The sequence below is a fragment of the Miniopterus natalensis genome, chromosome 11 (genome assembly GCF_054644295.1).
Source record: "Miniopterus natalensis isolate mMinNat1 chromosome 11, mMinNat1.hap1, whole genome shotgun sequence".
Lineage (NCBI taxonomy): Eukaryota > Metazoa > Chordata > Mammalia > Chiroptera > Miniopteridae > Miniopterus > Miniopterus natalensis.
In genome coordinates, this window is record NC_142091.1 from 44,421,821 (window position 1) to 44,436,546 (window position 14,726).

At 37.6% G+C, this 14,726-nt stretch overlaps 1 protein-coding gene and 1 pseudogene across 2 annotated transcripts in view; one reads left to right on the forward strand and one right to left on the reverse strand.

Annotated features, from left to right (window-relative positions):
* Positions 1 to 14,726, forward strand: part of ZNF143 (zinc finger protein 143) — a 32,273-nt gene that overhangs the window by 3,452 nt on the left and 14,095 nt on the right. Inside the window, exons 2-11 of one of the 2 annotated variants that reach the window (XM_016206624.2) lie at positions 3,290 to 3,408; positions 3,735 to 3,827; positions 4,665 to 4,748; positions 5,262 to 5,345; positions 7,771 to 7,967; positions 8,524 to 8,598; positions 10,674 to 10,793; positions 12,265 to 12,340; positions 12,991 to 13,116; positions 14,503 to 14,682. In XM_016206624.2, coding sequence (XP_016062110.1) covers positions 3,297 to 3,408; positions 3,735 to 3,827; positions 4,665 to 4,748; positions 5,262 to 5,345; positions 7,771 to 7,967; positions 8,524 to 8,598; positions 10,674 to 10,793; positions 12,265 to 12,340; positions 12,991 to 13,116; positions 14,503 to 14,682 — 1,147 coding nt within the window. In that variant the 5' untranslated portion in view covers positions 3,290 to 3,296. The remainder of the gene's footprint in view (positions 1 to 3,289; positions 3,409 to 3,734; positions 3,828 to 4,664; positions 4,749 to 5,261; positions 5,346 to 7,770; positions 7,968 to 8,523; positions 8,599 to 10,673; positions 10,794 to 12,264; positions 12,341 to 12,990; positions 13,117 to 14,502; positions 14,683 to 14,726) is intronic. The other variant, XM_016206625.2, reaches the window with a different exon arrangement.
* On the reverse strand, positions 6,627 to 7,048 carry LOC107532289 (cysteine-rich PDZ-binding protein pseudogene; annotated as a pseudogene).

Genomic DNA, 14,726 nt, shown 5'->3' on the forward strand with positions numbered 1-14,726 from the left:
CCTGCCACCATGGAACTTAGTTAGAGTTCACTTGGAAATTCTGATAAGTGAAATTCTCCAGTGAAGGAGATAGAGTTCCGTGATAGAGAATAAGGAGACGGTGGTAGAATGGACATTTCAGATAAGAGGTGGCACTAAACAGTATGTGTAAAAGCAGGAAGAGTTAGGTATGTTACTAGGAACTAGGTCAGAATGGCTGGATGTATATAATGGAGGACAGTTGTAAAGCACTCTGCAACATGAGATATGTTAACACATTAGATATGTATAGAACATATAATCTTAGGAGTCAAAATTTCAGAGACCCAGAGGACACAGAACGTACCTTAAAAGGCTTATAGTCTAATGGGCAGACTGGATGTAGGCGTTAAAGGACTGGTAAGAGGAGAGAAGAGCATTAGATATCAGGAATCTGAGTCCTTTCTGCCAAAAACAAGGTTCTATAAATCTCACTTTTCTGACCTGTAGAAAGGAAATAGGCACAAGAGTACATCTTGAGTGCTAAGGGCTTTAAATATGTTATTTCACTTAATTCTTAAAATAGCCCTGTCGGCGGGTGTTCTTCCATTTTTACAAAAGAGGAAATGGAAGCTCAGCAGCAGGTTAATTGCCCAGGAACTGATCAGGATTCAAATGCATAGCATGCAAGTCAGTAACAAAAAACCAAATGCTTAGCACGCCAGCAAATTCTAAAGCCAAAATGTAGATGAAATATATTGTGATGAAAACATAATTGTAATTCAGATTGACTGCGCTACAAGCCAAATAACAGCAAATACTATAAGATTCAAATGATGACTGAGATCTGGTAGTGAGGGGCCAGTGACAGTTAAAGACTGTTCCCTGTGTTGAGACTGCCCTTTCTACCCCTAGGAAGTGCTTACGTATCTTTTTATGCCCAAGTTTACGTGTCTTGGTCTTTGCATCCCAGAGGCAAAGTTAGATGCTGCTTTCTCTATTAATGCTTCTGTTTATAGTGACTTTTTTTTTTTTAAATCATGGATGTAATCAGGTAAATTCTTTTTAACTTACAGAAGGTGTACAGTAAAAATTAAGTTCCTTCCCCACTCCACCCTCAGTCTCCTAGTCTCATTTCTGGGAGGTAACCACTTGAATTTTTAAATGTGTACACAAGCATATGTAGATACTTACATACATTTTAAAATGTTTTTATTGATTTTAGAGAGAGAGGAAGGGAGAGGGATGGAGAGATAGAAACATCGATTGGCTGCCTCCTGTGCCCTCCTCCCCCACCAGGGATCGAGCCCAAAACCGGCTTGTGCCCTGAACAGGAATTGAAATGGTGATCTGGTTCATGAGTCCATGCTCAACCACTGAGCCACACCAGCCAGCTATTTATATACATTTTTTAAAAATTAATACAGTTATGGGGGAGTAACAAACTTTCCTCTACCCTCAAGATTCTTCTAGCTTGTCTGATAATCAAACAGAACCAGATTAGCAAGAGAAAATAACCAAATTTAATACATACCCTCACAAACATGAGAGAGTCAGAGCTCCTCACATGCATGAGAGATTCAGAGGTAGAAAAGGGGATTGAGGTATATAAGACATCCTGAGCTAAGAATGCGGCAGTGTACCTTGGGGGCTTCAAAGGGTCGTTGCCCTATACATAGATCAAAAGAGGTTATCTCTGATAATCTCTTATTATGGGCAAGGCCCCAATTCAAGTTCTTGAGCCTGAAACTAAAATTGCCTTTAGTTCAAAGTAATCAGCATACCACTGAGGCACACCTTGGGGTGGCTTGTTCTAATCCCCCACACAGTCATGTTATGTATACTCTTATGCAATTTGTTTTTTCTCAGTATCTTGGACATATTTTTCACCATTTCATATAGATCTATCCTATTCTTTTTAATGTCTCCATGTTTCATTTATGGATGTCCTATAATTTATTTAACCTGTCCTTATTGATGAACTTCTAGATTGTACTATTTGGGGCTATTATAAATAATATTACAATGAATTTTGAACACTTGAGAGAGTATCTGTTTAATAAATTCCAAGAAGAATTACTCGGTTTAAGACTTGCATTTAAAATTTTGATAGGTGGTTCCAAGTTTTCCTGATCATTCTAGGGTTTTTTCCCCATGTTTTTGTTTTGTTTTGTTTTGTTTTGTTTTCAGTCTCCACCTGGCTTCTTCTTTATATTCTTAATTATAGGAGTTCTGTCCAGCTAATCCTCAGGTGGTTCTCCAGGGTGGTGGTTCTTTTTTTTTTTTTTTTTTTTTGAGAGAGAGCAAAGCAGAGGGATAGAGAAATAGAAACATTGATGAGAGAGAAACATCAATTGTCTCCCTACTGGGGATCCAACCCACAACCCGGGAATCAAACCGGCAAATTTTGGGGTACAGGATGATGCTCCAACCAACTGAGCCACTTGGCCAGGGCCTCATCAGGTAATTCTTGAATGTTCGCTGACTGGGGATTGAACCCGAAACCTCATATCAGGACAATGCTCTAACCAACTGAGCTACCCAGATGTAATCTACTCCACCCCAAAAAGCTAGTAGTAGGAGAAAATAGTGAATAAGACAGAGACATAGAGCTGTGTAATCTCTTCTCATTTAACTTAAAACTACTAATAAGCATTAATAGCAAACATATGTAATGCCAGGTGGAATATGAGACCGAAAACATTTAGCTGAGTAAAGAGAGAAGGAAGAGTATTCTAGATGGTGTGAATAGCAGTGTTCAGAGGCCCAGATACAAGAGACATGTGGGACTGTTCTAGGAGTCACAGATAACCCAGTAGCTCATATAAGAGTTTTTGAACTGAATGGTTAGAAAGTAGATTTTGCTATTTATTATGTTGTGAAGTTAAGGATGTCATTTAACCTTTCTGAGCTTCATTTTCTTCATCTACAAAATTGAGATAAAATGGTACTTAATTCATAGGATTGCTAGGAGGATTAACTGAATTAGTCCTAATGCCTGGCATATAGTAAGTATTATGAAAGTGTTAGTTATCATTATCATTTTCTATTTAATATATTAGTATTATTAATATTATTAAATGATATTAGTATCATTAGCTACTAGAATTTTAATCAATATTGCTAGGGTGCTCAATAGTTTACTGATGAATTATGAAAAGCACACCTTGGACTTTGGGTTCGTACTCTTACCCTGTATATTAAGTGAAATTTCAGCTTATTTCAAACACTGTTTACTTCTTAGCATTTTTTATGGTTCATAAATATTCTTTGTAGCTTTTATTTCATATACATTGTTCTTTGTTTTCAAGTGCCTATATTTTTCTTCAAGGTAAAAAATGTTGTTAGCCCAAATAAATCGAGATTCTCAGGGAATGACAGAGTTTCCTGGAGGAGGAATGGAGGCTCAGCATGTTACCCTGTGCCTGACAGAGGCAGTAACTGTGGCAGGTGAGCAGTCTTGTTTGGAGGGATCATGTGGGTTTGGAAGTATCATTTATCTTAAGGAAAAATGAAAACACACAGCACTGTGTTTATTTCCCTCTTCTTGTTTACCTAAGACAACCCAAAGCTAAGCCTTTCAATGAGCATATTTACCTTGGTGTGGGTGCTGGGTACAATAGAGCAGGGAAATGTTTTTGTAAATACTAGGAGAAATCCCATTTGAGACTAAGTTAAGCAGTCTTCCTTTTGCCTAATTTTCATTAAAAAAATTGATTTAAACAGCATGTACATATGATAGTTATCTGAAGAAAATAACTGTCTTTTTATAATAGATGGTGACAATTTAGAAAATATGGAAGGTGTAAGCTTGCAAGCAGTAACACTTGCAGATGGTTCTACCGCTTATATACAGCACAATTCTAAAGGTACGTGCCTCATATACAACCCATTGGTTAATACCAGTAATGTATAATAACCTCACAGTTGGAGCACTTAGCAGCTATACCCCTTTTCAGTCCCTCCTAAAGATGCTGTATTGCATATGGTACTTTTCAAGTTTCAGTTTAACTTAAATATTGTTTCAATAATTTGGGGGCACCCTTTGAGATATTTGGAAGATATTACGGGGTATCAAAATTAGTGAGGGAAGGAGGAGTGTCCCCAACCTAATTCTAGTGTGACCTTTCTTCCTTTTTTAGTTCAAGTTATTATTTAATATTTTTAAGAAATAACATATATTTGGTTCTACTTTTATAATATTGTCTCTGAATCAGTGTTTACTTTGCTCCAAGAAATAGCCTCGTTCTCAGACTCCTTGTTTTTATGGAAACCTACTGAGCAGGTATATACATAGTCAGGGGACTTATGCCCCCAGGGATCAGAATGACAGCTGGCCTCACAAACACTGACATACCCGTCTATTCTTCCCAGCTTCAGCTTCCCCTGGTCAGAGTTGCTCTTCCTGGGTGGCTCTAAAAGGTATATAGAGGTTTGACTCATGTAGCCTGCTGTGATGAGCCACTCTTCCTCTTGAACTTGTCTAATTGAAAATTGGAGGGGAGGAAGGATGGCTGAGGGAGGATTTTCTGCTTTCTGTAGGATCACTGGATGTGATATTGAATTGCCTCAGAACATTGAGGGAAGAATCAAGATGAACATGATCTTAAGTAGTGTATGTTTTTATAGTTGATATCATTTTGAAATTGTATAAAGTTTAAGTTTTCTGCTTATGCAAACTTATTGGCAAAAATATTTTGTTCCAGATGGAAAACTCATAGATGGCCAGGTTATTCAGCTGGAAGACGGTTCTGCTGCCTACGTTCAACATGTACCCATACCTAAAAGCAGTAAGTATTTCATGCTGCTTACCTTCCTGCTTTTCGTACTTCAGTATTTGCTTCCTCCAGCTCCTCTTACGATTTAAACTTGGTCCTGATCTCTTGTCCTGCTCTGAAAGAGAAGACCAGTAGATGTCACATAGGGCAGCCAAAGACCATTTTAACTTAATTGAGACTTTCTTTCAAAAATAATAGAAGTTACTGGACTGCACTCTGGATAAACGTGCAATGGTCCTGAGTAAATATTTCTATTCTTTGAGCTAAATCCTACATGTCTCTGATTTTTTTTCTTCTTTTCCTTCTTTCAGTTCTTCTTATCCCCTGGTATGTATTCCTAAAATAAGTATCTTAGTATCTTTTTGCCATTAAACACTTGTTCAGAGCAGCTTTACTGAAATTACTTAAATGTTCAAGGACCCATAAAGCAAGTATAGTTTTTATAATGTGTTTAATGATTTATTTACTCTGTGGTTGTTGTGTTATCAGAAAACATGGGATCTAAATGTAAGCATTGTTCTCGAGCAGGGGACAGTTTACGGCTAGAGGATGGTCAAGCCGTGCAGTTAGAAGATGGAACTACAGCATTTATTCACCATACCTCCAAAGGTAAAATACTTTTGGAAATATGAATAAAATAAGGAAGAAATGGGGATGTGGGGAAAATAAGGCCTGCCTTTAATTACTGAAGTGCAGTCATGTAAAAGAAGAATTATGCTTGTTCTCAAGTACGAGATGGCAGATTTTGGCACAGTCTAAGGAAAAACTTTCTCATAATTTGAGCTGTCCAATAACAGTTCAGAATAGCAAACCCCGGTTCCCTGGAGGACTTCAAATAGAGTCTGTGTTTAAAATGAGGTTAAATATTTGGAAGTTAAATTGTTAACTTTTTTCTTCCTGTTAAATATAACTTCTTTGCCTATTGTGTTGATCTTTAGTTAAAACTAAATAAAAAATTTTAAATATTTGAAGCAAATATAGCAAAATATTAACGCTTTTTCACTTTGTGTGGAGAGGACCAGGGGTTTGAGGTGGAATGCATAGGAGTAATGAGCACAGCTCTGCAGCCAGACTATCTGGGTTCAAATCTTGGTCTGCTATTCTTTAGCTGTGTGACTTTGAGCAAATTACTTAACCTCCCTAAGCTTCAGTTTTATCACCTGTAAAATGAGGCTTATAATCAATATCCACATCATAGGGTTGCTGTGATGACAGAATGTGCAAACTTATATAAAGCACTTAGAACAATGCTTGTCATATAGTATATGCTTAGTAAATGCCAGCTATTGTTATTACTTTATAAAATATTTTATTATAGAATGACATAACATGTTTTAAAAAGACTACTTAGTTGTGAGACCAAAAGGGGAAATTAAAAAAAAAAAATTTTGTTGTTCTTTTATATAGATTGTTTCATATAGGGAAATTTTTTAAATTTTAGAATATTTAAATTTATAAGTAAATTTGTTTAATTAAAGATGAGAAAAAGTAAGTGCTGAAATTTTTCTTTAGCCTTGGCCAGGTAGCTCAGTTGGTTAGAGCATTGTCCCAAAAAGCCAAGATTGTGGGTTTGATCCCTAGTCGGGGCTCATACAGAAATCAACCAATGAATGCATAAATAAGTGGAACAACAAGTTGATCTTTCTCTCTTTCTCCCTTCCTCTCTCTACAGATCAATAAATTTAAAAATAAATAATCTTTTTATTTATTTATTTTTAAGAATTATAATTCTTATTTAATGTTAAATAAAAAGTGCATATAGAACTGGGACAGCATTTTTGTTGTTAAATTTGCCACTTCTTCTAGTTAAGTAAGATGCTTATAAGGCAGACTAGTTACATTGCCGCTATTCAGAACTTCTACAGAGCAAAAGAATGGATCAGTTTCCCTGGTTTAAACTTAATTGTCTTAAAACATGTTATTTTGTAATTTGAAAACCTATGATATGCCTTGAAAATTTAAAACAGCAAAATCACAGAAAGCCAGAAACTTCATCAATACATCTAGACAGATGTTTGCTTGTAGTTCTTGGTATCCAAAACCTTTTTTCCACACATTGCACAGATGCCCTCTTTGTAGGCACAGCCCTGGCAGTAATTAGAACCCGGTTGGTGCACAGAACTTTTACAAATTCTGCAAGTGGAAAACTTATTCTTTCCATATGGATCAAATCTTGCTTTTTTTGAGGTCAAAGCTTTGTTTTCATTCAGCTTTCTTCCACCACTTTCTGTGGTATTCCTTGCGCCATCTTTCCATGTGTCTGGAGTGATAACAGTGCCAAGCTTCTTTTCACATTTCTCGCACACCATCCTTCCGCGAGGGTTCCCTCAGTCGCAGTGAGAGCGGCGGCTGGAAAACATCAATACAGCCAGGGCCGGATGCCCCTTCCGGGTCAAAATAAATAATCTTTTAAAAAAATTTCTTTAGCAGTGGGAGTTAATCATAGGTTCATTTTAGTTGGATAGATTTACTATTTTACAACGCTGTATATAGATAGCTTTGTGTGGTTATTTAGAGGGGGAAAAAAACCATGGACTTTGGAGTAACATTGACACAAATTCTGATCCTTGTTTTTTTCACTGTTAATTAGTTTTATTTCCTGGTTCCTAAGGAAAGTGACTTTACTTCCCCAAGTAAAGTTTCTCAGTTTTCCATTTGTACAGTGGGGTTGGTAAATATACCTGCCTCACAGAATTGTGAGGATTGAATGAAATAACACATGTAAAACACACGGGCCAGGGCTCATGTAACTACTCAGTAAAACTTCATTCCCTTCTTCCTTTAAATATGTAACTTTAGCCCTAGCCGATTTGGCTCAGTGGTAACAGTGTGGGTCCTGGGAACCAAAGGGTCCTGGGTTCAATTCTGGTCAAGGGCACATATCTGTGCTGCATGCTCAATCCCCAAGATTAAATATGTTAAAGTGTTTAAGATGCTAAGAACAGATACTGGCACATAATCATAGATTAGAGACTAAATATGTAACTTTATCAGAATCCCTTTAATTTAATGTCATTCTCTTCCACTCCCTCAGATAGTTATGACCAGAGCGCGTTACAGGCAGTTCAGCTGGAAGATGGCACCACAGCTTACATCCACCATGCAGTGCAAGTCCCACAGTCTGATACCATCTTAGCAATTCAGGCTGATGGTACAGTGGCAGGTCTTCACACTGGGGATGCCACGATTGACCCTGAAACCATCAGTGCTTTGGAACAGTATGCGGCAAAGGTACATCATTTTACAATGTCAAGAACAACCTTCTTTATTTTTCATTAAAAGAAAACAAAAAAGTATACTTTATCTGGTAAGAAACTAGCAATTCAGAGTCAAAACCAGACAGCATCAAGGAGAAGATCAGCATTTATCTGAAGTGTGTATAGAAAGAAATAATAGGAAGAAAAATAAGGGGATGGGATAAGAGCTTATAGAAAAGAAATGGGTGGCATGTAACTCATAAAAGTTATATTCGAGGATGAGTGGATGTCTGAGTGCCATAAGAGAAATAATAAAATATAGGTAGAACTACTTATGAATTAAGAAGTAGAAATTAGAGATTGGGAAAGAAGGAAAGTCTCAATTAAGTTTTACATCAAAGGGGCTGGGGGTTTTTCTGCATTGAATATATATCTTTCATATAATTTGAAAGGTTATTTTCACACTTTTTATTATGAAAATTTTCACACTTACACAGAAACAAGCAATAATGAATCTCCATGTACTTATCACCCAACCTAAACAATTATCAAAATGTAAAACTTTTTTAAGCTCTGTTTTATTCCTATAGGTGTCCATTGATGGAAGTGAAAGTATAACAGGTACCGGAATGATTGGAGAAAACGAGCAAGAGAAAAAAATGCAGGTATGTAAAGCTACATTTTTATATAAAATTCTCTTTCTCTTAGCATTTTTAAGCCCTCTTATGGATGAAAGCAAGAAGAGGGCACTCACTACCTTTCTAAGAAAATCTTACCAATTCAGAAAAAGTATACAGTATGTATTAGTAGCTTTCTCAAACTACCTCAGGTGTCAGGATTCATCATATGGATGCAAAGTAGCACCGAAGAAATAGAAATATCACAGAAATGAATATCACAGAAATGAAGCCTGTGTTCTGGAATCTAAGGCAATTTTGGAGACCAGGTGAACCAACTTCCCCCTGCCCATTGCAGTTTGTGGATCCTTTTTCTGGGGCTCCATCATTACCTCTAAACAGTTCACCCTGCCCAGCCAGGCGTGGCTCAGCCGTTGAGCGTCGACCTGGGATCCAGGTGATCGGAGTTCGATTCCCAATCAGGGCATATGCCCAGGTTGTGGGCTCGATCAATGACTCTCTCATTATTGATGTTTCTATCTCTCTCTCTCCCTCTGCTTTCCTCTTTCTGAAATCAATAAAGATATTTTTAAAAAAATAAAAATAAAAAAATAAACAGTTCACCCTAACCTGCATCTCTTCCCACTTTCCAGTTTTGTTCTCCATAAAACTTTGCATGGACTGCTGTGATAGCAGTTGTTATATTGTTATAATCCCTAATTTATACGACAATTTCACTAACTAGAATGAGAGCCCTACTAAGGCAGGGACCATTTCTTTTCTTTTTTTTCTTTTTGTTAAATATATTTTCATTGATTTCAGAGAGAGGAGGGGAGAGGGAGAGGGAGATAGAGACATCAATGATAGAGTCATTGATCAGCTGCCTGCAGGCCCCCTGCTGGGGATTGAGCCCACAACCCAGACATGTGCCCTGGCCTGGAATCGAACCTTGACCACCTGGATCATAGGTCAATGTTCAACCGCTGAGCTACGCCAGCAGGGCCACCATTTCTAATTTATCATTTTAAGTTGGAAATGCTTTTTACATTGTTTTTAGGATACATGTCCTAGAATATAAATAGATGTAGATAAATACAGATATATCCCTTGAGTATGTCAAAGAATACCTGCATACAATGGAGATGATACTTGGGTTGATTTTTCTAGAGTGGCAACATAGAAACCTGCTTAAATGCGGTTTCAGTTACTCATGGTCAACTGCAGTCCAAAAGTATTAAATGGAAAATTTTAGAAATGAACAATTCATAAGTTTTAAATTGTGTGCCATTCTGAGTAGCATGATGATATCTCACACTGCCCTGCTCCATCCTGCCTAGGATGTGAGTCATCCCTTAGTCCAGTGTATCCACGCTGTATACACTACCAGCCTGTTAGTCACTTAGTAGCTGTCTCAGTTATCAGATAGACTGTCGTTGTATTATAGTATTGTATTCAAGCACTTAATAATATTTTACTTAATGATGACCCCAAAGCGCAAGAGTAGTGATGCCGACAATTTAAATATGCCAAAGAGAAGCCAAAAAGTGCTTCCTTTAAGTGAAAGTTGGAAGTTCTCAACTTAATAAGGTACTATATCATCTCACAACATCATCGTCGTAAGAAGGGTGGTTACAGTACAATAAGATATTTAGAGAGAGAGACCATATTCACATAACTTTATTATATTATATTATATTGTTATACATGTTCTATTTTATTATTGTTCATCTCTTACTGTGCCTATTTTATAAATTAAACTTTATCATAAGTACGTATATATAGAAGAAAACATAGTGTATATAGGGTTTGGTCCAATCCACGGTTTCAGGTATGCACTGAGAGTCTTGGAATGTATCCCCTGTGGATAAGGGGGGACTACTGTAGATCCGTGAGCTCTAGTTGTACCTCCTCGTGGATCTCCTTTCGACTTCATCCAGAGTCACTGACTTCAGCCATGGAATTCTAGTTAGCCAGAATTAGCCTAACCTGGTTCAGCATGATAGAATCTTAGTAAAATGATGACTATGTCTGGAAACCTACATTCCAGTTTTATTTATTTTTATTATGAAAATAGTAATTTCATCTCTATAAATAATTTAAATCATACTTTTTGTTTCATATAGATTGTCTTACAAGGACATGCAACCAGAGTAACTGCTAAATCTCAACAGAGTGGAGAGAAGGCATTTCGATGTGAATATGATGGATGTGGAAAATTATATACAACAGCTCATCATCTTAAGGTATAAATAAAGAAATGCTGAATCTAATTATGAGAGTACCTAGGACATTAAATGCCAGCATGATATACTTGTAGGATTCAAATGCCATTGTTTCCCCCCACTTATCAAGGTATAGACACACACTGTCACTCATATAAAGACACCTAAAAGCCTATGCAGATTTTAGAAACCGTCAACTTTTGAGGGTTTGGACTATGTTTACTTCATCTCTGTCTCCCTACTGCCACATGGTAGGCACTCTATGTATTTAAATACATTTTTGTCAAATGTGAACTTTATATAATTATATGAGCAGTGTGTGTAATCAGTCTGTTATCAGTGATTTTCTGAAATCTAGCAAAAGCTGGTGTTAGTTTACTGTCTTCCAAATATACAGGCCAAGTACTTTCATTGCTGCTCAATATGACATACCATGACTCAGAAATAACAGCTAACAATTACTGAAAAGCCTACAGTGTGGCAGGAAGTATGCATTTAGCATATTGGAGTAGCAGTCCAGAGCCCATCTCCACTACTTACCAGTGTGTAATTCTAACGTGTCACCTGACCTCTTAGTACCTCCTTTTCCTTATCTATAAAATTGGATGATAAAAAGTACATTCCTGTAGAGTAGTTGTGAGAATTAAATAAAACTGTACCTGTAAAGTATCGAAAAGAATGGCCTGGCAGGTGGTAGAGGCTCAGTAAAGGTTGGCCATTGTCATGATCATTCATTTGCCACAGGAGCACTCTATGGTACATACTATTTATGTCGCCACTTTACAGAGAGGATGTTGAGGCTTAGAGAAGGCAAGTGTCATGGCCACACTACTAGTCAGTGGTGAAGCTTTGCATTAGATTGAGGCAAGCAGCAGCCTCCCCAACCTTTTCCCCCCCTTTTTTGTTAATCCTGCCCTGAGGATATTTTTTTCATTGCTTTTTCAGAGTGGAAGGAAGGGATGGGGGGAGGGGAGAAACATCAATGTAAGAGAGACACATCAATTGGTTGCCTCCCATACGCACCCAGACCAAGGTCCAGGAGTGAACCCACAACCCAGGTACATGCCCTTGACCAGGGATCAAACCTGAGACCCTTTGGTGTGCAGGGCCCATGCTCTAACCACTGAGCAACACCAGCCAGAGCGCCTCCCCACTCAACCGTACATTGTGTAGCCTCTCCCTACACTCTGCTCTTAGCTCTCACCATGTATATGTTCCATACAGACACCTTTGAGCACTTTAGGAAAACTCACACTTCCACTCTTCCTGTTTCTTACTTAAAATGAGTACTTCTTAAACATAGAACATTTTAGTCTATATTGAGAATTACTGGACTGTAGTTTTGAGAAAAGAAAAGCTATCTTTTTCCCCCCCAAAAAATAACATACAAACAACAAATAATTCAGCAGTGAAAAAAAATAGGTCTATGTTGAGACCATCTACCTGAGGAATGCCTAAAGGAAATAGAATCATGACTGCGTTTTAATCACAGGTTCACGAGAGGTCACACACAGGAGATCGGCCTTATCAGTGTGAGCATCCAGGCTGTGGGAAAGCATTTGCAACAGGTAAAAACATGAATTTCCTTTGTTTTTGGGTTTCACTTAGGGGTCAAGCAGAAATAGGCCAGAGGCAAGAACTGACCCCTTGCCTTTGTCTGAATTAGCATACATACAATGACCAATTTTTCAGTCTCTCCCTTAGCTACCTCTTGTCCCGCTAGCTCTAGCCTCTCTTTCTCTCTCCCTCTCTTCCCATTTTTCTCCTCAGGCTTGATTTGTTTCTGCCTACTTTTGTTCGATATTTCACTCCATACCCTGCTTTCTAAATGCTGACACAGAATTTAACATCAGTACAGACCTTAGGGAACTGGGACACATCCTGCAGGGCCAGGACTGTTACCAGGCATCTTGACTTCCACTTTGTTCCTCACTCCACATCTCAATTCCACTTCAGGCTTTTGGATTATGAGTTATGAACATCTAGTAAGATTGGGGTGCTATAAAAAAACACACACAACCTCTTCTAGACAGAGATGAAACTATTGAATTTTCAGCATGAAGTCCTGTCATACTCTTGTACATTTTTAATAGTTATCCTGTTGTGCTTGCCTAGTATTATATCCTTGGTGTTTACTATATTTTTCAATAGCTTAATCTCAATGGGCATGGTTAGAGGGGCCTTGTGTAATTAAATTTCTTTTAAATTTTTCTTAAAGGTTATGGATTAAAAAGTCATGTCAGAACTCATACAGGAGAAAAGCCATATCGGTGTTCAGAAGATAATTGTACTAAATCCTTCAAAACTTCAGGAGATCTACAGAAACATATCAGAACTCATACAGGTACTGGTGTGAGCAGATCTGTCTAGGTAGTTCTTACCTTTAGGGAGGGGTCTTGGGGAAGGAGGCTCCGGAAGAGTTTCAGGGAGTCATCATCAAGGGTTCTCTTAAACTGAAATTCCATGCAATTTGCCATTTGCACACGTATGCTTCTTTCCAGAATGAGGGCCCATAACTTTGTTAGATTCTCAAACAGGTCAATGTCCCAAAAAAGATAAACAATGGCCCTAGATCACCAGTATCAAAAAGGGATTTCTAAGTAACAGGCTTATTTACCTAGGATTACACATCTACTTAGTAGCCCAACTGAGACCAGAACTTAAGGCGCTCAGTTGCCTCTCAATTTAGTATTGCTTCTCATGCACTAAGCTGCTGTTAAGAAAAAGTGTCTGAGCCCCTAACAGCTCCATAGAAAGAAAATCTTGTTACTTCCTTGTGATCATCTCTCCTCCCCTTTAGGTTTTCTTCTCTCCTTTTCTAAAAGGCTACTTTGTTCTTATCTCCTCTCCTCCCCTCTCTTCCTTGTACTTGACTAGTTGTGGAATTGGTTTTATAAAGGTAATTATTTGCTTTGGATTAGAGCTGGAAGAATTTCAGAAACTGTTGATAAGAAATGCTATTATAAGCTGTTGACTAAGTAACATAGCATAAGATAACTTTGTTTAAGATTTACTTCAGATGTTGTAAATATAGTATGTTTGTTCCCAATACCTCTATGCATTCTGAAATAGTTTAGCAAATTTCCATGGAGGATTCTTCCAGCCATTGAAGTTTAACTTTTGGCTTTACATTATAATGTTCAGGAGCAAAGCTGTAGGTCTGTGCTTCTGTTTCATTCATGAACTTACTTTTATCCATTGTATCAGAAGTGTTTCCAAGCTCCTGCAAATACTATTTGGATTTGCTATATAATGCCAACTTTTTGTATAAAAGTTACATAAAACCATAATCTAGTTCCATTAATATTTGTTCAAAACATCAGAATTGTGACCCTTTGCTGGTATTCATTCAGCATATCACATATTTGTGTGGTTTTTATTTATTTATTTTAATATATCTTTATTGATTTCAGAGAGAGGAAGGGAGAGGGAGAGAGAGAGAAACATCAGTGATGAGAGAATCATTTATCAGCTGCCTCCTGCATGCCCCCCCATCTCCTGGATCGATGCTCAGCTGCTGAGCCACACCCGGCGGGCTCCTGATATAAATTTAAGTTTGGAGTAGAAGATGCTGTTTATAGGAGGGAGGGGGGGAAAATAATCTGAAAGGGAAACTCACATACAGGAAGGCTAGAGTGTTGAGCAGGACCCTAAACAGAATTGAAGGATAAGACATTTTAATTTTCTATGTGTTTTTATACCATTTAATTTATTTCCTTTGCATTTTCAGGGGAAAGGCCCTTTAAATGTCACTTCGAAGGCTGCGGTCGGTCCTTTACAACATCAAATATCAGAAAAGTGCATATTAGGACACACACAGGAGAAAGACCTTATTACTGCACAGAACCAGGATGTGGAAGGGCATTTGCCAGTGCAACCAATTATAAAAACCATGTAAGGATACACACAGGTAAGTCTCTGATTTCCTGGTCTTCTAACTTTTTTTTTTAAGAA